Source organism: Echiichthys vipera (genome assembly GCF_963691815.1).
Source record: "Echiichthys vipera genome assembly, chromosome: 4".
Taxonomy (NCBI): domain Eukaryota; kingdom Metazoa; phylum Chordata; class Actinopteri; order Perciformes; family Trachinidae; genus Echiichthys; species Echiichthys vipera.
Window position 1 is genome coordinate 28,436,324 of NC_139829.1, and position 21,734 is coordinate 28,458,057.

The 21,734-nt window shown below is 41.9% G+C and overlaps 3 protein-coding genes across 3 annotated transcripts; 1 reads left to right on the forward strand and 2 right to left on the reverse strand.

Annotated features, from left to right (window-relative positions):
* Positions 1–4,418: 4,418 nt before the first annotated feature.
* Positions 4,419–10,617, forward strand: hnf1a (HNF1 homeobox a; the record flags this gene model as incomplete). Its single annotated transcript, XM_083911766.1, has 10 exons — positions 4,419–4,723; positions 5,755–5,954; positions 6,084–6,264; positions 7,568–7,770; positions 8,020–8,192; positions 8,275–8,416; positions 8,503–8,685; positions 8,765–8,874; positions 8,966–9,050; positions 10,487–10,617. 10 exons carry the CDS (start codon positions 4,419–4,421, stop codon positions 10,615–10,617), a joined length of 1,713 nt encoding a protein of 570 aa, XP_083767892.1.
* Positions 10,618–10,930: 313 nt separating this feature from the next.
* cUnh12orf43 (chromosome Un C12orf43 homolog) lies at positions 10,931–14,189 on the reverse strand (the record flags this gene model as incomplete). Its single annotated transcript, XM_083912695.1, has 6 exons — positions 10,931–11,450; positions 11,531–11,618; positions 11,734–11,810; positions 11,888–11,986; positions 13,855–13,885; positions 14,072–14,189. 6 exons carry the CDS (start codon positions 14,187–14,189, stop codon positions 11,096–11,098), a joined length of 768 nt encoding a protein of 255 aa, XP_083768821.1. The 3' UTR covers positions 10,931–11,095.
* Positions 14,190–17,537: 3,348 nt separating this feature from the next.
* Positions 17,538–21,622, reverse strand: unc119b (unc-119 lipid binding chaperone B; the record flags this gene model as incomplete). The annotated part of the gene is made up of 5 exons (XM_083913077.1): positions 17,538–18,016; positions 18,130–18,302; positions 18,459–18,567; positions 19,294–19,407; positions 21,388–21,622. 5 exons carry the CDS (start codon positions 21,620–21,622, stop codon positions 17,904–17,906), a joined length of 744 nt encoding a protein of 247 aa, XP_083769203.1. The 3' UTR covers positions 17,538–17,903.
* Between the last annotated feature and the right edge of the window lie 112 nt (positions 21,623–21,734).

The following is a 21,734-nucleotide window of genomic DNA, read 5'->3' on the forward strand; positions in this document are numbered from 1 at the left end:
GAGGTTTTTAAGAAAGAAAGAAAGAAAGATCACAAAGAAAGTGACAATCCACTGAAGTCCAAATGCAAAATGTAGTTTTATTGTCAGGAAATTACCATCATGTGCTTTTAATCCAGTAAAGTAAAACAAATACACTGACAAAACTTTGTCTATATGTTGTTACTACTTTATAGTATTGTTGTTACAGTGTTTGTGGAAAAGTTACTCGAGCCACAAAGGGAATCAGTTTTACAACTAGTGAAGGCGAACTACTCCTTAAATATACCCACAGGCTCCTGTAGTGCATCTTTATTCATCCCTCTGTTATCACTGATATTAATGCATCTATTAACTATAACTTTATTAACCTTTCCAATTCCCCAATGAGCATGAGTCGACGTTCTCACTCTGAATATCATCAGCAATAGTGTGTTAGTCTGTCTTCCATATTGCAAACAGGCTTATGCGATGTGGCGTAACGTAGGGGTTGTGTGCCGTGTGCTCATTCATTGCTGGGGTTTAAGTATTTAATTAGTACCAAAGCCAGCTCTGGCTAATCTTCTCAACACTGACTCAACATGTGACAATGTTGAGGCCAATCAAAAGCCTTGAGCACCTTAACTACGACGACAGCTTTGACCTGCGGTGGGTGTTTGGTGCAACGTTTGGGAAGTCTGGAGATTTTTTGGAGCATGTTACGACAGTGCAACACACCCAAATAGTGCCAAAATACACCTGTAACACGGTCATATCTGAGAATGCACGCTCAAGAGTGTGCAACCCGGGATGTTTTGGCACAGATTTAGATTTGTGATCCTGCAGCCAGTGTCCTGCCCGCACACAGGCCTACCCTATCCTGCAGATGAAGCTCTGGATGTGGGACAGGGGCTATTTGGACAGGAATTAAGGGGTGTGTTAAATTTCTGCATGCATGATCAATGGGGTTGAATGGTGGGGATGGGGATGGGGCGGAGGGCACTGGGCCGAGGCAGAGAAAGAGAGAGAAGGCAGACAGAGGCAGCCAGCAATGGCTCACTAATGAGAGATGGACAGTGTGGATTGTATCTCATTATCAATCAACATTGCTTTGAGTTCTCCGGAGAGGGAAAATGCAAGCTCTAATGTGTGCTGCATGTGGTCCATTTTGATAAACCCAGCTTGTGTGGTGGGGCATTAGTCACAGCGGTATCTGAGCTGTTGGAAATCCACACACATTGCCCTCTGTCCGTTTTGGTGAGGAGTTTCCTCTGAATAGTACAATGGGACTTAATTACAGGTCAGTGGCATGTCTCAGGGAGATAGAGGGAGCTCTGTTACTCTTCCAAATACAGTATAATGCCATCATCCCAAGGGTGGGGTGGGGTAACAAGAGCTCTACACAGAAAGGTGCTGATAGGCTGAACCTGAGACTGGTGTACGGTGATCCAGGCAGAGAAAGTGAGCGTTTTACACTGAAAGAGAGAGAAAAGATAAAGGACTGCATTAACTCGCAAAGTTTTCTCCCATTCAGTTTGTCCTCTTTCCTTTCCAGTCCACTTCCAACTTCTCTTTCCTGCCAACTTTCTTTGACAAAAAAAAACAGCGATTACAGAAATAAAACATCTGATTCAACATAGAAAAGTCTATGGAAACAGGAAAAGTAAAAGGTTGAACACCACCTGTTAACAAACACGTTCACAGTTGCCTTTTACTACAAGAATAAAGTCAGAGAGTCTTTAAAAACAATAACATCAACCGCACCAAATGTACATTTTATGTGCATTCCTTGACATATGACTGAATGATCCTTCATACAGAACCCCGAAGGTAAAGTAAATATATGTTTTTGTGTAGATGATTGGTGACCAACACAAGACAGAGATAAGAAAAGTTAAAATATCAGCAGGTGAACAAACGCTCTGGGAAATAAGGCCATAGTGGTAATAACAGTACCTTATTTATGTAGCGCCAATCAAAACCAGCGATTACACAGTGCTTAGCAACAAAATGAAAAGTTTTAGTTCACTATTCTCAAAGGGAATGTGTTATACACACTGTGCACTGTATATATATACACTATGTATGTATTGGATTCTATTATGTTATGTAAAAAGTGTTTTATTAGCTCACCCACTGCTGCTGCAACAAAATAATTCCCAGTCTGGGATCATTAAAGTAATTCTATTCTACATCACTTTATTTATTTATTTAATGGTACTGTAACTATCTGCTGCTACACTTACTCTGCTTTAGGACATGCTGCTACATTTTTAACATTTTTAACACTGTTATCACTTATCGCTCCTTTTCACTTATTTAGTTTGTACTTATTTTATTTCAATCTGCTGCTGAACTGCACACATTGTTGTATATTGTATATACCTAGGCTTAACCACGATGTCTGTTGCACTCTGTCACACTTAGTTCATTGCTTGATTTATTTTACGTTAGCTTTATTTTGATTTGATTTATGTTTTTATGCTTATTGTCACTCTGGCCCTTTCCCATCTTTGTATTGAAACTGTTGCAAAATAATTTCCCTCGGGATAAATAAAGCTTCTTGAATCTTGAATCTTGAATCTTGAATTACAAATATTCTCAAAGGGAGAATAGTAAACCATTGAAATGTTGTCCTACGTACAAACATACATGTTAACAGTGGTGGAATATAAACTAACAAGGCAACTTTGAGGTATTTGTACTTACAGTAACTTGAGTATTTACATGTTATGCTACTTTATACTTCTACTCCTCTCAGTTCAGATGAAGTATTGTACTTTTATCTCCACTTCATTCCACATCCACTCTTATAAAATACAACACATTGTTAAATACCAAACTAATGGCTGCTGACCTTTTCGGCGTGTGACCCCTTATAATGAAGCAGTGTCTAATTGGGGCCTCCTGTCACATTTCAGATGTCTTTGAGTTGCACAAAAGGAGTGAGTCCCCTCTAGACTTCTCACAGGGTCTCATTCAAAAGACTGTTACAACCCGAAGAAGTAAAACTCGACAATATTTCACAAAAGCAAAACATTAAATACTGTATACAGGTTTATTTGTGGTATTATTATATTGTGACCCTTTGGAAGTAACCTGGAAGTGGGAACAACTTGACTAAACTGGCTGCATATTGAGTATGTTAAAGAAGCTCCATTTCGACCGGCTACAAGGATAAAATGCTGTTTAATTCATTACAATTTAATCATATATGATATGTATAATACCGAGTCAGTCACAGGGATAATTTTCTGTAGAACAAGTGCTTTTGATTTTAATACTTCAAAGTCAGTTGCGCTGAAAATACCTCTGCACTTTTCCTTCATTTTAAACGCACTTTCATTCATTCATTCATCTTCAACCGCTTGACCCTGTCGGGGTCGCGGGGGGGCTGGAGCCGAACCCAGCTGACATCGTGCGTGAGGCGGGGTCCACCCTGGACAGGACGCCAGTCTATAACAGGGCACATAAAGACGAACAGAGACAGACAACCATTCACACCTAAGGAGTATTTTACATTGTGGTATTGGTGGTACGTCTTCCGCAACTGCATGTTACATATGTATTACATATACCAACCCGCATAAACACACATAAATACACACAAATTACCCAAATTAATGTTTTTTTCCTATATTAAATATATAGGTTTTCAGAAATGATTTAAAAAAGCTGTTACTAGGTGACTGAACTCATGCTGACCAGAGAAAAACTGTGTGTTTTTGCCCCTAACATTTAGTAACTTTGGTGCACGGGCACATCCTGAAACTGGGTGGTTCAGATGTAAACATGACACAACTGCGCTCTCTAGTGGTGTGTAGGACGGATCAGGCCATGTTCCTGCTCTGGTAATCTGTTGCTCTGTGCCTTTATTAGGACATTTTTAAATACATGCTTCAACATTCAAGTACGTAATCAAACAAAAGGGTAAAAAGGGCTCCCTGTGTGTCCAAAAAGGATGTTTCAATGTGAAATCAAAAATATCTAAATATAAAAATACACCTCAGAACTTTCCTTTTGTTGTCATGTTTTCTCTTCTTTGTCTACTTTGAGAGGTGATCTGTTTCCGCTGCAGCCCTGCATGCAACTGTAACATCCTCTCACGTTTATTTATTGTTTTTAAATCGCACTTTGGTCACTGTTGGGGACTGAGGGAGTGGGGACAAAGTTCACAGGGCGCATGTAAGGAGGAGGGGGTGACGAGGAGGAAGGTTAAAAAAAAAGGAAAATTGACCTTTGAAAGCAAAACAGCAGGTGGAGAGCTAAAACCAGGCAGCTCAGGACACATCGGGAGGAAATCCAACACAGGGAAAAATGAAAGTACCTGTTCTTTTAAGCTGAAGAGGGACTACAAATATAATGAGGCCCAACACCGCCTGTCTGGCAATCATTTGAGTGTGGTAGAGCACCTGAGAGCAGTGTTTGTTTGTGAGGCGGTAGCGAGGTGAGGCATCAGAGCAATGGAAGAGAGGATCGAGGAGAGGGCAGGGTCGGCCATGGCGAAGGCCGGCCGTTTGACTGCCCTTCAGGAGCAGCTCATCTCGGCCCTGCTGGGATCTGGACTGTCCCGGGACGTTCTGGTCCAAGCCGTAGGGGAACTGGAGCGAGACAGGGCGAGTGCTGGCGGCGAGAGGGGAGAGAGGGGGGATGGAGAGAGCTCCGAGGAAGGAGAAATGGATTTCCCACCGCCTATATTCCGAGAGCTGGAGAAGCTTCTCCCTGAGGAGGCGGCCAAATTGAGGGCTGAAGTTGACCGGCTACTGCAGTAAGTAGATCCCAGCGCTTCTCTGGAAGCTCCATGGCAACAGCGAAATCACCTTAATCCCTCGCTAACTTCTATTCTCACACAGCAATTTGTCTGTTCCTGTGTAGGACCTGGTCAGGTAAAATGTGAAAATGCCTTGAGCACTTCATCGACGCTGTTTTTGATTCCTTTGATTCTTCTCTTACAACCCCTTTATGTCAAAACTAAGCACCTGAGAGTTGATAGCGCAGTTTATCTAATAACATCACCTTTTCCTTTATTCTACTTAAGCTCATTTCCCTTCTCTTTACCAAATCCTCCCTCCTTCCCCTGCTTCTGTCTGTCTCTCTTTCTCCGCAATCTGGCTTCTGAGGCGAATTTAAAGAGGGTTCCTCCTTTGCTAGTTACTAATTACCCGACCCCATCATTATTCTCTGGCCATTTCTTAATAAATAAGCTACATGCATAGGTGAAGATTAATGGAGTAGGGCTGGTCATGTGAGGCTATGTTTACACAAGGCATGAGTGACATTTTCACATCTTTTTAGGGCTATTTTGTGATATTTGAAACACACTGCACACGTCTTATAGGACACTTTAAAAAAGTAATAAAATACTCGTTAAATTGTTGTATTTTTCCAGTTTATTGTCTAAAACAATATCTAAAGACTGTTTGTGTGCTGAATTTAAATCTGTTAAAGTTAGTAAATGTTGTGTTTTTTATCTGCTCCTGACCCGACAGTTAGAAAGCGTTAAATTAGGCTTCATAAACCTTTTACACGTTTTTCCCCTCTAGTGATGTGAAAGGGCTGGACTTTGCCCCTGTGTGCGCTCCCTTATCTCTCTCTGTCAATAAGCCTCTCTCTACTTCCCTCTGAGTGAGCAGGCTTTATGTCTGATGTTGTGACAAAGTGCTGAGGACTTTTCTAGGAAGTGTTAACTGTTAGAAATACACAGAAATATAGGGGCAAAGAAACGGGGATTCACCAAATTAACAAAAACACACAAGAATGTAATAAAGTATACCCTAAAATAATGTCTTTGTCTAACAGAGAGGACCCCTGGCACGTTGCTAAAATGGTGAAAAGCTACATGCAGCAGCATAACCTCCCTCAGAGAGAGGTGGTGGAGTCCACAGGACTCAACCAGTCCCATCTGTCCCAGCACCTCAACAAAGGAACGCCCATGAAGAACCAGAAGAGAGCCTCTCTGTACACCTGGTACGTCAAGAAGCAATGCGAGATCAGCCAGCGTGAGTACACAAGCAGCTGCGGAGCTGTAAAGGCCCTTATTACTGTTTTCAATTTGGCATCAAATATCAGTTCTCTAAGTGTGTGAGATTGAAAAGAGAGGTGTGAAAAGAGACGACCTCACCTTTCAGAGTTCACCAACGCCAAACGTGGCCTTGCATCTGGAGAGGATCAAGGAGAGGAGACCAGGAAAGGGAGGAGGAACAGGTTCAAGTGGGGTCCAGCATCCCTGCAGATCCTCTTCCACGCCTACGAACGACAGAAGAACCCCAGTAAAGAGGAGAGAGAGGGTTTGGTGGAGGATTGTAACAGGTGAGACATGGTGATGAAACAAGGGCAAAATAGGATTTTCTTTTAATATATCTTTTTTTGTTTATTTCACCTCAGCCCTACAAGACACCCAAAGTCATGGGCTGGATTACTGAGGTTTTGTATTATGATTTTTAAAAGTCCCATATTGTAAAAAGTGATTCCCAAGTCTTTTTTTTATTATAAAGCATGGTGAGGTGCTGTATAAATACTGTGAAAGTATCAAAACACTCAATCCACACAGCCTGTATTCACCGTCAGGACTTCTGTACAGGTGTGATGTCACAATTATACTATATATAGGTAGAAAGTGAGACCATTGTGTGCTGCAGAAGACCAGGAAACACTGACCAATCAGAGCAAACTGGGCTTTTTTGGGGGGGCGAGGTCTTAAAGAGACAAGAATACAGGTATATTCAGACAGACAGTATGAGAAAAATAATGTTTCTTGAACATTAAAGCAATGAAAACATGTTCTAGTAGAAACCCATGAACCTGTAAATGAGCATAATATGGCACCTTCAAAACCCCCAAAACCTTGGTGTCCGATCTTTACCTTTTCAATAAGTGGAGCCTGACTGGAGCGACAGTTCTTACAGTGTACTTCTGGTTAACTTGCCCCAATATCTGATAGCACGACACTATAAAAACATCCTTTTCCCTGGTAGTTCTGGTGTGGTGCACGACAACACCTGAAGTATATGAACTACATCTAGGTGATCAGGTCAAGCTCACAAAGGTTTGGAGAGCATCTTTAAAATCCTTTGGTCAAATAGTGACTTACCTATGGGCCATACAGTCCAAGTATGATATTGATGTGACATAATGTGATTATGTGATAGTGACATAAATATGATATATAGTATGATTGTGTGATACTGACATCGATATGGAATAGATTATGATTGTGATATTAATATTAACATGATATATAGGATAGTGATGTGGTATTGAGTGTTGTTTTTGATATATGATTTTATCACACTATGTAAAGTGAATTATAACATGGCTAACAGTATAAAATACTGAAGGGCCGTTTATATCAATTGCATGGCGAAAATTACCGTTTGTGCAGTGTGTTTTGATTTACAGTGATGTTTTTTTGTTTTAATTTACTTTTATTTTATTTTATTTATTTATTTTTTGTTATATTGATGCATTATTATCATTGTATGCATGTGTCGGACTGCAGGTAGAATAGCAGCAGCATTTGCAGCTCATCGAGATCCTAATAAACTAAACTAAACTAGACAGTGTATGCCTTCCACATGTAAAGCCATGTATCAGTGTGCTCTTCCTCCCTCAGGGCAGAGTGTCATCAGAGGGGGGTGTCTTCCTCCCAACTTGCCGGCCTGGGCTCCAACCTGGTTACCGAGGTCCGGGTGTACAACTGGTTCGCCAACCGCCGCAAAGAGGAAGCCTTCCGTCACAAACTGGCTCTCGACACGCCTTATACCAACCAATCTGCCTCCTCTTCTCACCCCAACCTCCCGCCAAGTCCCGAGCACGGTAATACCCTGACTATGTTCAGGAAAGCTTCAAGAGTGAAATCAAAACCGCCTCCTTAAAGAGGGAGCGAGTAGGTGACAGAGAGGACTCGTCTATGCCGGATCTTTTGGCGTAAAAACAATTACCAGTACATTCTTGTAGACGTGAGTGTACTGGTACTGATGCTCATATTTCTCAGTTCCCTTATTCTGCAATTTGGAGCCATTAAACGACATATGTGTTTAATGCATACGTGTTCTGTGAACCCAGTATTGTGGGACCTGAATTCTTGTTTTCCAGGTGTGAAATACAGCCAGCAAATCCTGTGTGACACCGTGAACTCAGTCAGAGGAGGCGTAGGGGAGAGAGTGGGACGTCTGGTGGTCAGCCCTATCCAACTGGAGCCCAGCCACACACTCCTCGAGACACACAACCCCAAGCTGGTGAGTGCACGTGTCTCACTTTGTACTGCAGACTACCTGTATGCACCACTGCCATCGTGACCATGCTGTCCTCTTGTCTCAGGTGTCCAGCGGTGGCCCACTGCCCCCAGTAAGCACTCTGACCTCACTGCACAGTCTGTCTGCCTCCCCTGCATCCTCACAGGGCCTCATCATGGCCTCGCTGCCCAGCGTCATGAGCCTGGGGGAGTCCTCACTTCTCATCGGTAACATCGCATCTCTGCTTTCCTCTCTTTTCTGTGTGAGAATAAAAAGAAAACATCAGAGAAAGATATCGTCTTTTGGTTCACAGGTTTGGCCTCCACGCAGTCTCAGTCTGTCATCAACAACGTGGGGGGCGGTTTCACAACTCTCCAGCCAATCTCATTCCAGCAGCAGCTTCACGGCTCTCCTCAGCCGACACTATCGCACCAGCTCCAGAGTCACATGGGGGCCAGTCCCTTCATGGCAACCATGGCACAGCTGCCATGTCACAGTAAGGCCACAGCAACAAACTGACAGGAGTTGAACATGTTATGTTGAGTACAGATTCACTCAAGTGTTCCTCATTACAGTGTACAACAAGTCGGACTCCTACTATTCGCCCAGTCTGCTGTCTCAAGCCATGGTCATCGCTGACAGCAGCAGCCTGGGGACGCTGACCAGCCTCACTGCTGTCAAACAGGTAACTGGCTCGGATGGGTTGGGAGGTCTGTTGAGACACCAGTAGTCCTATTATGTTAAAAACAAGTGTCTGTGATTTCTGTTTTGGGTAGATTCTAACAGCAGATCCTGAGGAACAGACGGACTCACCTTTACAAGAAGACTCTCTACACCTGCAGCCGCACACACCCGTGCCAGGTACATACAGGTTTACTCCTCGACATCTTTGTGACAATGTCATGTCTAGTTACCAGAGTTAACCACATTTACCATTCAGCATAACGCAATGGAGCTGGGGTTGATCTGATTCGATGAATTTGAGGGACTGTAATGTTCTGCATTGTTTGGAAATTGACGTTCATTAATTAAATGTTGTCACATAATCTCCACAGAATGCTCAAGAAGTTAAATATTTTAGGAAATACGTTTATTTGCATTTTTGTCAAGAGGAGAGAAGACTGGTAGCGCTCTCATCTGTTCATTTAATATGAAGCTGGAGCCAGCAGCCCGTTAAATGAACTCAGAAAGTTGCCTAGCAACACCATATTGACTACAAAACTCCCAGAAGTCACTGCTCAGAAATAGTCTGATGCCTGTTGAACCTCAAACTGTCTTTTTTACTTTTCGGTTTTTGTACAGATTAAAGAATATATGTGTTCATTTGCAGGGAGATTTACATGTGTTGGTAGCTGGATGTTGTTATCTTTGGACAGCGGCAGGCGACCTGGTTTCAATCTTTATGCAAAGCTAAGGGGGCACTCACACTGCCCACCCGTACCGTCCCCCGTGCTTTAGGGTACTTGCTCCCCCCCCCCTGCTGGCTCCAGGTGTATATTTGACAGACAGACCTCTGAGTGGTATCCATCCTTTTATCTAACTCTTAGCAAGAAAGCAAATCCCATTCATGCATCATCATCATAGAAGGTTTTACTGTTAGGTGGCAAACCATTTACAGTCCCATACTAGACTGGAGTGTGGAGCAGAAGCTAGGCAAAGCACTAAATGATCTTTGCTGTTTTCTTTTATGCGTTTTCATTGATGCCTTCCGAAGCAGATTTCCTAAATTTGTTTGCTTCATTTATTGGCGATACAAGTTGCTTTGTTCTCCATCATAGCTACACTTCTTCAGTTGTACATGTTCAACTGATTCTGGTCCAATACAGCGTGTGCATGAAGTTGGGTGTTTGCAGGAAGTGCTTGATGTCCCGGTATTCGTTCCACACTGTTTGCATATAATAATAGTTATTCATCTCCACATCTTCATGGGCAAAAAGGAAACAAACGCTTAAACCCCTACAATGCAGCCTCAACACCATATAGATCAGGGCTGCCCAATCCTGCTCCTGGAGGGCCACTGTCCTGCATGTTTTAGGTTTCTCCCTGCTCTAACAGACTTGAGTCTAACAGTAATCAAACTGTGTGTTGGAGCAGAGACAAACCTAAAACATACAGGACAGTGGCCCTCCAGGAGCAGGGTTGGGCAGCCCTGATATAGATGAACAAATGTTCTTAGTAAACGGAGATCTATGCACTATTTAAATGTGATTAAAGTTTATAGAGCTGCCTCCACCCTCTCTGTAGTTCCTCTGCCTCTGTGCTCGGATAAATAAATGTACTCTTTTTTTTGTCCACAGCTTCCTCTGAGAGCCTAGAGCTGTATCCTGCTTCTCAGACAACAGAAAGTCATCAGTCTCACCTCCTCTCACCTTCACCAACAGACATCAGCTCCTACATCCCTACACAAATGGTCTCTACTGCACAGTAAAAGTGCCGTTCTCTCACATATCAGCTGGACTCGAGTGTTTGGATGGACAGCTACCTCTGGTGTAAATTCAGGGGCCACAGGGACGATTCAGCGACTCTGAACCACTGTAATACGAACAAGGATGGATCGACATTAGAGGAGATTCACTTTTGATACAGCAATCAACCAAACCTACGGCAAAACTTATTTTTATTAAGCTTTTTAGTAACATTCAGAAATTGTACATTAAGCTGAAACCGCATGTTACCTGCATTTTGTATCTTACATGACAAAGTAAAAACTGTTTCAAGAATAACCATGAGGAATGTTTTTTTTTATTTGTGTATATTTTTACTTTGGTGTATTTGCAGCATCTGCTACATAACACACACAGCTTTCTGAGAATATACTCACAATATATTCGGAGCTTGTGAAAGACTACGGCAGACTGGATAACACACAAACATCCATAAACAGTGAAAGATTAGTCAGAAGAAATTCAGTTCAAAGCTTCTACTTCTGTGTGCGATTGTCGCTTCTTTTTCTTTTTCCGTTTTACTTTGACTCGTTCGTGCTCTGAGTTCCCGTGCTCACCATTTCTTTGATCGCTAAGAGAAGAACCTGCAGAGTCCGCGTGCTCACTCTCTTCTCGATTCTGTTTCCTCTTTTTCTTCTTCTTAACAACATGGCTCTCCTCCCCGTCCGCCGCGTTCTTCTTTTTCTGTATTTTCCCCGAGCACAGAAGCTCTGCTGAGGGACTGGAGAGCGTAGAGGGCAGCGACGACGCGGGTAAGAGATCTTTGACGGACACCGCCGCCTCCCTCAGCCTCATTTCCATCTCACTGTCGCTGTCACTGTGACCAAAAGAGGAATGTAAGATGTTGAGGACTGATCGAAAGCTGATCGAGTTCTTTAAAAACAAAATAAGAAGAACCTTGAGCTGGGAACGGGCCGGCGCCTCACAGGGGCTGGAGGATCCTCAGCTGTCTGTCCCGGGACTGATGTAGAAAACAGACGAAATCCTGAAATAAGGGAAAAACAAAGAAAACACGTAGACAGGCACACATTTAGAATACGTTTAGAAGTTAGCAGAATCCCTGGAAAAGCAGCAAGAACCAGGATAAAGAAAGACGTCACCTTCATCCTCATCATCATCGTGACATTTTGCTGATTTCACACAGGATAAAGTTTCAGACTGCATCTCTGTAATGGAACTGACAGGCACATTATAAGACAGGGGTAGAAACATGTGCATCTTATTATTGCATTACATTAAAAACTCACTACCTACCTGTCAAGAAGGTGTCCCAACTTTTTAGCAACGTGCGTTCGAAACCCTTGGGTGACCTGGAGTTCGTTCCCATCGTGTTCATGGTCAGCGACAACAACACTGTTGACAGTATTCAACTTATTCCATTTCTGATACTCAAATATTTGTATGATCACAATTCAGCCATTCTTATAATCGTTTATAGTTAAAGGTCCCATATTTTAAAAAGTGAAAATATACATGACTTTTTATTTCAATGCAGTTGGAAGTGCTACGTAAAAACTGTGAAAATATGAAAAATGCTCAATCCACAGAGAAATGCACACAGCCTGTTTTCAGAAACTGTGCCTTTAAACGAGCCGGCAGGACTTTCATACGGTTATGATGTCACAACCAGGGCTGTAAATGCGACTAAAATATTCTCCTTAATTTTGGACAGCTCCTTGCCACAGGGCGGGTAAACGTTTGTCCCGATGGTCGTGCTCGTGCAATAAAATATGCATGATACAGCCAAACATTGGAGGAGCTATAACATGATAAATTATGACGGTAGCAAAGGTGCGTGCTAAACCGGTGATTTGTTGTTCGTCGCACTGAAATAGCTCCCCCCACGTCACCGCTGAAGTCACCATTTTTTGAAAGTTTGCCGCAGTGACTGTGATCTGAGCGTAGCGATGTGGCGGCACATTCCCGGTGTGACTGAACCAAAGAGGAAAAACCCAGAGGAGATAGGTGGCTACGATGTGTTCCCCAGATATGAAGTTTTTTTTTTTTTTAAAAACAACGTAATTGTCATTGTGCCTCTTTCTTATGGATGAAAAAGATGTCTTACTGACAAAAGAGTAGATCGTAATTGTTCACATGTTCGGCCGTTGTAGTTCGTTTTGTTCCAACGGAGCGTTTGGACCCGGAAATCATATTTTGAAAGGGTGTTACGTCAGACTGAACAGCAGTAAGAGGGTGACTGCTGAAGACAGTGATGAGGAGTTCTGATAAGAGATGCATACTGGATCAGATCGGCCCCATCTGTATTTCTGATGAGTCATTAATGAGTGTTTCCTTAAAGTTTTCAATTTGCAATGTTTTGAAATTCAATTAATAAAATGAAAATGTATTTCTAAACAATACTTTGGCCCCTTTTCTAAGCATGTCTAATACTGTTAGCTCTTATATAGTTTACAGCCCTGGTTACAACTATACTATGTGTGCGTGTATATATAAAGTGATGGTCCTTCCCCGGCTGCAATGATGGTGCAGAGACGCTGAGCGCAGATGTGAAAGACCCACAATCACTGACCAATCAGAGCAGACTGGGGTTTTTCAGGATGGGGGCTTCCCTCATCCATCGCTCCATAGGAAAGTGATTTCAGGAGGCTGGGCCTTAACAAAAATCCAAGCATATGATTGGATAAACCACTTGTCCATCATGTTTATTGACGTGCTACTTCAACCACTCACATCAAAACCAACCCGTTACAAGAGAGCGACACGGAGAGAAGCGGCGAAAACCAACAAAAGCCTTCAGAAGAAGAAATATTAGCTAGATTGGACAACACGGATGAAATAGCATCGATGTTGACGCCTGCTTCCTCGATGCGAGCCGCCATCGTTGTCTGAATCACAACAGTCGCTTCTCAGCTACGTCACATATCTATAAAAACCCCGCCCTATGGTCCTGATTGGCTCAACCACCTGAAATCACTTCCTAGGCGGAGTCAAGGTGGAACAAATTCACCTGGCGAGAGTCAGGTTAGAATACAGGAATACTCATACAGACGGTATGAGAAAAGATTATGTATTTATTGAACATTAAAGCATGTAAACATGTTCTAATAGAAACACAAAATACAAGTATGCACCTAAAACATGAGCAGGATATGGGACCTTTAAGCTGCACATTCATTATAAAGCTATAGCTGGGATACTCTAACTATTTAAATCCCTAATTGTAGTTTGCAGTTAAAAGTTATGTTGACAAACAAGCTTACCGTTTTGACTGTTGCACGTTGCTGGCCCCATCTAAAACAACGACAGCAGCAGTCAGAAACAGGTCAAATGCTTTTGATAAAGTACTGTCAGTTATTAACACCTCTGTATATTATATTTAGGGTGCACTTCTAACTGAGCTGATGCCGTATTTCTACTGTGGTTCTTCCTCCTGCACAGACACGTTCAGCTCGTCTCTCACTCCTGACACTAATTCACCTTTCTTCTTGTCACTTCGTGTCTCCCAAACCGCCTCCTGACATCTTTTCAGCGCTTCCTCGTCACTGCTGCTGGACTCGTCAGAAACACCAACCATGTTTTTCGCGGTGGCCGCCATGATGGAGCACGTGCCGCTGGTGTTTTTCTGTTTTGAGCTGAGGATTCTGGGTAATGCAGTCCGTTAGTCAAAGGGACATGTATGGACACAAATAGGCTTTTTTTAAATGTATTTTTCACTTAGATGTGTGCTTTTATTCATCACAGTCTTCAAACAACTTTGAGAAATAAAATAATTTATAATTATATATATATATTTTAAATAAAACAAGTGAAGGGAATTCTTTAAATCCTTATAAATCCAAATAGGCATTTTTTTAATGTATTTTTTTACTTGGATGTGTGCTTTTATTCATCACAGTCTTCAAACAACGTTGAGAAATAAAATGATTTATAATTATATATATTTTTTTTAAATAAAACAAGTGAAGGGAATTCTTTAAATCCTTATAAATCCAAATAGGCATTTTTTTTAATGTATTTTTTTTACTTAGATGTGTGCTTTTATTCCATCACAGTCTTCAAACAACTTTAAGAAATCAAATGTATTATAATTATAATTTTTTTTTAATAAAACAAGTGAAGGAAATTCTTTAAATCATTGTTGTACTGACACGGAAGTCTTGAAAAATAATTTTTAGCCAATTTTACATTTCCAAAATAGAGATGTCGATATAAGAATTAAATGGAAACTTTAAAAAAATAATTATGTCCTATTCATATCCAAAATTGTATGGGTTTATGACTTATGTCACAACTTGCTACAGTTTGCGAGCTACCACTGTAGCTTGTTTAGTGTAATTATAAGCCATTTTTGTCTTGGACAGGCCACATAATCAAATCACATGTCTGTGTTTGATGTCCCTGATAATCTACTTAAAATGAGCACTAGGTTTTCAATGTTTTACAGTCGACCATTTTTATTCACAATAGAGCTGATACAACATGAACGTATCATTTGTAAAATGAGCCGATATAAAAAGAGAAGTACAAGCAACAGGTTACAGAATAGATCCGTACATGTTTTGTAAGTCATTCAGTTTTTTTGTGCAGATAAACAAAGTGTACCCACTTCTCAAGGCATTGTCGGGTGCGTCCACACGATCGAAAACGACCTTTTCTTTCTCTGTTGTTCTTAAAAAGTTTTCTGTCCACTCGGCCTCGACTCAAGAAATATCTGCGTCCACACGGAGCCAGTGAAACCGGCTAAAAACGCTGTAATACACATATCAGGCCTGGATGTGCCGCTGTAACTGCCACAGAAATACACCAACAACCGGGAAGAGGAGACAGGGAGACTCTGTGTAATACAAACACTGGTGAATTTCTCCTTTAGTGACTTTTCAGACCTTCTTAGCAACTTTATTTATAAAAAGCCACTTATTCAGACCATCGGGGAAAAGTGAGAAATATCTGGTCGTCCTAGTTCATTCTCATGCATGTCGCTCAGAGTCCAGTTCAGTAAACAGTCTATGGGTCCGTCTCTCTCCTCTCACACAGCAGCAATGTTATGTGACGCTGCAGGGGTTAGAGGTTCGGAGGTGGGGCAATGACGGCATCCTATAACAAAGTATGCGGTTTCAGATCTTCCCATTCTGGGACCCAGTTTCAAAAGATACCGTTTTCGGGCTCCGATAACGCCGGCTGCGTGTGGATGGTCGGCCAAAACGATACTAAAGTTGTGCAGTTACAGGAAAACGCATCTTCGTGTGGACGTAGGTCATTGAATATAAGACTGATAAGACTTTCCAGCGTCAACACCACCACTGAGCTAACCGGCAGCCAAACTGAGTTACAGCCATAAAGTCCAACTGACAAAAACAAGGTTGTACAGGGTCATGGAGTAACGGCTATGGCTTTCCAAGTGTGTGCCTGATATAACAGTTGTTGGAGTTATAAATGTGCTACTTAATGACTCATCACTGATCGTTCAAACTGTAAAATGCCAGATTTTATACGCCAACGCATGCTGTAACACAAGGCAGTGCTGCATTCTTCTACCTGGACACCTGGATATAAGGCACATGGGATTATGTTAGTGTACAGAAAAAGGATCATTTGTGTGTTGAAAACAACTTCCAGACTGTTCCAGTGGGTTTGCATGATTTAACTGCAGTACATGATAGCGTTAAAGCAATGCTGGTCACTCAAACGGTTTTAGAACTCTTTCCAATTTCTCAGGCAGCTGCTGATTTCCATTCATGTCTGTACAATATGAAAATCAGACAACTGGAACCCGCTAATCACAGTGGATAGTTAGACAGGAAATGACATGGCAGGCTGGGGATATTTTCAAACTCTTCGTTGTTGGTGTTTTCAACGAACTACAAACATCCCAACACCTTTCACCAGATGGAATACAATTCAACAGCACCGAAGCCTCTTATACGACCTTATAATCAAATCAACACCTCTCTGATAAAGTGTCACCAAATTGAACATTGCATCTAAGATGTATTTCAGGGCTGTTGTGCAAAATTGCATTACATTGTGCAGGTGTATCTATTCAAATGGAAACTTGTGTATAATAGAAACATTACACAATTGGAGTAAATGGGCTACAAAAAACTACAAAACCACCAGTATAGTCCTTAAAACAGCGCTTCTGTGAAAAAAAAAGGAATAACTTCTGGATCTATCTACTGCCTCAATCAATAAATCAACTACCAATCTACATCACTCCGTGCTGTCATGTTGTGCTACTGTCAGATTTTATTGGTAGACTGAGAACCTGAGCGCAGAGCAGCAGGAGATACAATTGGTGTACAGCTTAATACACACGGCTGGAAAACCCCTGTTCCTAAAGAGTGGGATTCACAGTGCTGTTGTGCCAAAGAAGCCAGGAGGGATTAAATCGCAGCGTGCTTACACACTGGAGTGGAGAAAGTGGGAAGACGAACCCTTTTAGACGTGGACGGCGTATAAAGCAAGCCCATTAACTCAGACTCTGCTGCCCTTCTTTCATGTATCCCAGAGTGTGGAAGTTACAAAGTTTGATAAAATAAACATGAGATTCCCGGTCGACAGCCAATGATGTCGTAAAAATTCAACAGATGTTAGCAGGTTGAACATGGCGTCAAGAGAAGAGCTCATGTTATATTGAGTCAAAATAATATCCCAATGTTCCCTATGAAACTGAAACCACGCTTAAATATCTAAACGAACAGTCCCAATGACTCACAACTTATATTTAAGCAAGAATGAAACTCCGACAAATGTCAACTAGTGCAACATGATCATCTACGACTAACAATACCGTATAACTTCTAGTTAACGCTCGCTTTTCCATACTGGAAACACAATTGTCACTTTCAAAAAGCAGTTCAAATAAACATCAACCGATAGCATCTACATACTAAAGTAATTGTAGTTATAACTAACACAGTCTAAAGGCTTTACCTTGACAGGTCTGTGACTCCAAATGTCCCTTTCCAGCAGAGACGGCAAGAAACTTAAGGCGAAAGCGTAACATGATACCTATGTAACAAACCGAAAGACAGAACAAAAAGGTTTCAGTCAGATTTAACAGAGAAATATTTGAGCGAACATTCCTCTGAGTCCCAGAAACCGAGCTCCACGGAGGTACTGATGAATGGATCCATGATTTCATACGGAGGCAGATGTGGTCTGTTGGTTCTGAAGAATGTTGTCACGTTGGGTGGAATGTCCACAAAAGAGAGACGACATCTGTCCCCCAAAAAGAAGCTTAGGGATTGTTGTAATGCGGGAAATCAAATCCCCTGGGAAGTATTGCAAACGTGTTTCCCTTTGGTTATTACAGACCACCGTTGTAGGCATAGTCTGCCTTGTTGTGCATGATGAGTTTGTTGTCCACAAAGTAGAAACTGTCTGATCTGGTCTCGTAAGGGTGCGCAACCATTTGGCGAACTGGAGTGGAAGAAGGCAGAAAAGAGGGAAAGAAGGACAGATAAAACAAACGTTCAAATGTGGATTATTACGTGGAAATATGCAACATCGGTGGCTGAGCAAAATAAACTCACTGAGGTCATCTGGAAGCTGTGGAAACTCGTAAATGTGTTCACATGTGTTGCGGCTGTTGGGAATGCAAAAACCGAAGTCAAAGTCAAAGTTCTTGAGAAGGCGTCCCTGGAAGTAATGCCTCTCGATCATCCGGAAGCTGTTAATGGGCCGGTCGCCCACTGTGAACTCCACACTGAGGTTTGGGAAAGGAAACAAGAAAGGCAACATTTACATTTCAGCGGAACAAAAACAGTCTCAAACTATTCAAGTTGAATCTTAAGAGACATGAACATGAAAGTCGAATTATTATTTCCGCTACTCGTCAGAAGGTTGTAGTCCATTTACTTACGTAGCACCGACAGTGCACAACTTTAGGAAGGCTGGTGTAAACTGATATCTCACAAAACGCCCCGCAGTGGCATCTACGTCTCCACTCTCCTCTTCACCCTCCACAGAACCTACTTAATACAGAACACATGTTCAGCTGGCTGGCATCCACTGTTTACACCAATGTACGCAAAAATGACAGTAATTGGTAGCATTTTCATTTGTTGACAAAGTATGAGAGCACTGAAGAGGTGTATTCCTGCTAATTCTGCGTAATATGCTGAAAATGCAAGATACATACTGTATTATGTTATCTGTGGTGCTTTCTTGTGCTCAACATGTTACATTTTTCTGTCCAGAAATTCTTTTAAAAACTGAATTACAGCCTTGCAGTTATATAACTTTGCCAACTAGTCAACCTGAAGTTTATGTGAAGAAATATAATTACAAGGTTTTAAGTATATTTTTTGGTGAAATGGAAGTTATCACTGTATTCCCGAAGCAATTTCAGGGATTTTGAGGTCTTTTGGGGATAACGATGACCTGGACAAATTAGACTATTCACAGGCTTATCACTGTATTGATCCAGTAACATGCCGTCTTCCCTTAGAGTGGAGAAGTACAGAAGACTGATAGAGGGTTATAACCCAGGCACATGTGCAGATGAGAAACCCAATTATAATCCGGGTGAAGCGTTTACATGCAAGAGAACTCCGGTTATAATCGTGTTTTTAAACGGCACGTAAACGCACTGAATAATTTTGTAGAACTTTGTACAATAAAACCTGTCAAGTTTAGTTAAACAAATCTCCCTGAGGAAGACTTTGTGCACTTTGTGGATAGTTAACGTTACTTACCGCTGTTCGGAGGTTTGGCAATCTCAAACAGCACCGTTCCTGTCTCCAGATCTCTGATTTTGAAACGTGTAAAGTCAATGTTGTAGATATTGTCTTCAGGTTTGCAAAGATAGTCTGGAATGTGAAATACAAGGGTGAGTAAGACAAACGCAAACATATAGCAAGTAAGTCTGTCATCTGACAGCAAGCAAGCACCCATTAGCACACCAATGTACTTCTTTGATCTTTAATTAGATTTACCAATATTTATCTATTTTGAGATAAGTCATAAAAATACTTTGGAGCCTAAAGGCTCACCCTTACTTCAAGTACTGACACAGCACTCGGTGAGTAACTAGGGTTTCGGTATCTGTTGTGATGAGTAATGCTATAGCTCGGGCTCCCAAGATTTCAACAAAGTGATGTGAGAGAGAAGGGAAGCAATGCCATTGTTGTCTGTTTCAGGGAAAAGGCCGAAAACAATAAGAGGCATTAGGCATCAGCTGAAACTGTAGTAGACTGGGTGTCTGATGACAGACCCTGGGGTTTGACTGAGAGGGTTTAAGCAGGAGAGTTATAGTGGAAATCTGACTGAATTACTTAAAGCTGCACCGGAGACCAAAATAAAAGGTTAATGTTGAGTGAACGACCTGCATTTGCTGGATGGAAAGAAATATAATTGCAAAGTAGTAAGACTTGACCCGCATATTCGCCTATTCGGATATTTGTCCGTTGCCTTTAATTAGACTGAAAGACACGTGTCGCAGCACAGTGTTTCCATTTGAGCTTAGTGTAAGAGTCTTCACTGCGTATTGCTGTTTTTAGGTTGCTTAAATGTCGCTCTGCTACCAATATTAGCAACTATTTTTCAACAATGTTAGGCTGAAAAAAACATGCATGCAGGGATGTTCTGAGCAGAAGAAGTCTTCTAACCGCTAATGTATCAATTCCCCTGAAACGCTGCAGCACTGTACCGTCTCATCTCATCCAAGCAAGTAATTTAATCTGAGGTTTATCCATTTTTTGCTCCATAAAAGCTCAGTTTTTAAACTCAGCAGCTTGTAAAAATGTAGTTCTGAGTTCTGTACCCTCTCGGTAGTACATCCCACCACACAGCAGCTTTTACCCGTTTTTCAGTTTTTTTTGCTAGCAGACAGATTTGACAAGTAGGCACCGTCACATAATACAAAGTCAATGGCGGGTGGTGAATTGCTGTTGATGTTTAAATGTCTAAATGGTTCAAGTCCGTAATTGAGCCATGATTTCATAGCCTCGTGAGATCAACTTCATGGTATTTTACTCGCAGATCAGTCGGGTAACGTGCGACAGAAAAAATTTGAAGAAGTTAGCCAAACGACCGAAACAATCAGCGTTAGTTTTGAGGCAAAGTGTGACGCAACGAGAAGCAACTGCTCAGTGTTAACAACATGGCCACTTCAAAGGATGAGATGAGCGCAGCTATCGAGCAAGCCTTTTATCTGTAAATTTGCGTTACACAAATATAATTTACCGACATGTTCACTTTCTGAGCTTTGCCTCAACGCTGTTAGCATGTGATAGGCTATGTTGATCTGATTGGTTGATTTGGACCGTATGTTGAAGATAGACAGATGGTTTATCCAATCAGCAACCAGTATTTTCACCCCTTCCCAAAAGATCTCCAAACCAGAGTTCCCAGGTGGATTTGCGTGAGTAAATGTGAATTATGATATGGCCGAGTCACGTTAATGATGCACGCCCCCCAAGACAACTATTAATTGTTCTGACTCCATAATCCAGTATTAAATGTACAGTCTGTTCACATGTTGACAGAAATAATTTTGTGTTTTGAAACAAATCTCTGAATTCATTACACAGACTTTAAGCATAGGGGGGCTCTGAACAATATTCCTTCTGGGTCGCCATATTCTTTGCTACGCCCCTGGATACATCCTAACGTAACTACTAAGGATGCCTAACTCAAATTCAAATAAATTTAAAATTGAAACTCGTTATAAATGTAGAGTTCGTGGTCTGAAAACTCCTAACTTAGCCACAATTAACGTTAGCTTTAGGGCAAATGGTTCGGTGTGATATTACCGACTTTAACACCAAGTTAACGGTCACATAACTCACCCTCCGTGACTGCCCGGAGACCCAGGACATTGTCCGGGGAAATATCTGCTCCCATAGCCCGGAGTTCATCCTCCGTGACCACAGGCCACTTATCCGTGTGACTGCGCCTCGACTTCAGCTTCTTCAGCATTCCTCCCCCGGTCTTTCGATCCCTGTGGTTCGTCTCCGAGCCGGTGTCTGTGTCCGCCTGGCCTCTGCTGACTGTCGGTGTTGGTTTGTTTCGGGAACCGTTCATACCGGACACTGTGAAGCTTCTTCGTGATGTGGGGGCGAACTGCGGGGGTAAATTCAAGATGGCGGAAAACGTTTATGGAAGACGGGAAAGTAAGCTTGTGATTGGCTGAGAG